Source organism: Tupaia chinensis, unplaced genomic scaffold (genome assembly GCF_000334495.1).
Source record: "Tupaia chinensis unplaced genomic scaffold, TupChi_1.0 Scaffold000355_1, whole genome shotgun sequence".
Classification (NCBI taxonomy): Eukaryota; Metazoa; Chordata; class Mammalia; order Scandentia; family Tupaiidae; genus Tupaia; species Tupaia belangeri.
Window position 1 is genome coordinate 3,117,378 of NW_006159850.1, and position 1,273 is coordinate 3,118,650.

The following is a 1,273-nucleotide window of genomic DNA, read 5'->3' on the forward strand; positions in this document are numbered from 1 at the left end:
GTGCGGGCCACGAGGAAGACCTGGAGGGGCGGCCTCTGCCGCCAGCCCGGGTGACAGTCCTGGGTGGTGGCGGATGGGGCCGTCCTTCCCTTACCACTCAGAGAGACGGCAGGACTGTCCCTCGGAGAGTGTGTGGAGTCCGCCGGCGCGTGTGCCTTCTGCTTCAGGGCACGGAGCATTTCAACAAGCCTCTCTGTGTCTATGAGAAAAGCAGCCTGGAATTAACGAGGCAGGTGCACCGTCTGAGCGAGAAGGCAAGTGGGATTCTGGCCCGCTTTGCTGGCAGGTGCGCGCACTTAAACCAAGAAAAGCCACGCCAGCGCCGCGGGACAAGTGCGTGCCTGCAAGGAGCCCAGAGTCCTCTCGGCTTTCACTGCAGAACGTTTCGGACGCCTTCCAGAGAGCTGTGCGCGACGATTACAGCTGGGTGAGCATCTTGTCACCACGGTCTTCTGCAGTGACTTCCAAGAGGAGACAGAAAGGCAGCCCCGGCCCTGCGCCTGGCCTCGGCAGCCCGCGCTCCTCTCGCACCACTCCTAGCACCAGGGTACAATCCTGGGCTCACAGTCCTTTCCTGGAGCGTGCCGTGGACCGCAGATGTCCGTGCCGTGGACTCCGGCCTCAGCGGTGTTTCTCGCTGGCTCTGAAACTCAGGTGGCCACACTGCCATGGGTTCTTCTAGGTGGTCAGCCAGGTAAAAAGATGCTCTTTTGCCAACAAAACTACACATTTCTAGGGATTTGTGCTGGCAAGCGGGGCGCCACTAGCTCTCGAAAGGAACGAAGACTCAGCTTCTGCACAGAAAAGCTGCTGTGCCCCGGTAAGGACACTGCTGAGCGACGACAAGACCGAGGGCGCTTTCAGCTTGCCTTCTCCTTCTCCCAGAGGGGCTGGGCGCTGGGGGCTGGGGGCTGCGACGGGACGGGGGCACGAGGAGGGTGCCGCCCGCATGTGCAGGCAGGCTCAGGGAGCCTACAAACGTGTGCAGCTGCACTGTGGGCGGCTCTGGCACGGCGCAGGTGGCCGGTAGGCCTGGAAGCAGCACCCAGGGCCAGCTATCTACTCAGCGTGGGCTGGCTCTGCCTGGCGGCACCCGGGTCTCCCCCACAAGGACATGCAGCCCAGCGGGCCACACGCAGTCCATCCAGAGAAAGCAGCTTTCACCTTGCGAGCTCGGAACGCCTGGTGACAGGGGACTGCCCACTGCCAGGGGAGCGCAGGGCTGCCTTCTCAGGCTCTCGGAGGGTGGACGACAAGGGCAGGTGGTGGCTCA

General features: G+C 63.2%; 1 protein-coding gene across 1 annotated transcript in view; it reads right to left on the reverse strand.

The window, feature by feature from the left end:
- The window catches only part of GSE1 (Gse1 coiled-coil protein), a 117,146-nt gene that overhangs the window by 8,124 nt on the left and 107,749 nt on the right, over positions 1-1,273 (reverse strand). Inside the window, 1 exon segment of the mRNA XM_027773481.1 lies at positions 95-199. Within this exon segment, the coding sequence (XP_027629282.1) occupies positions 95-199 (105 nt within the window).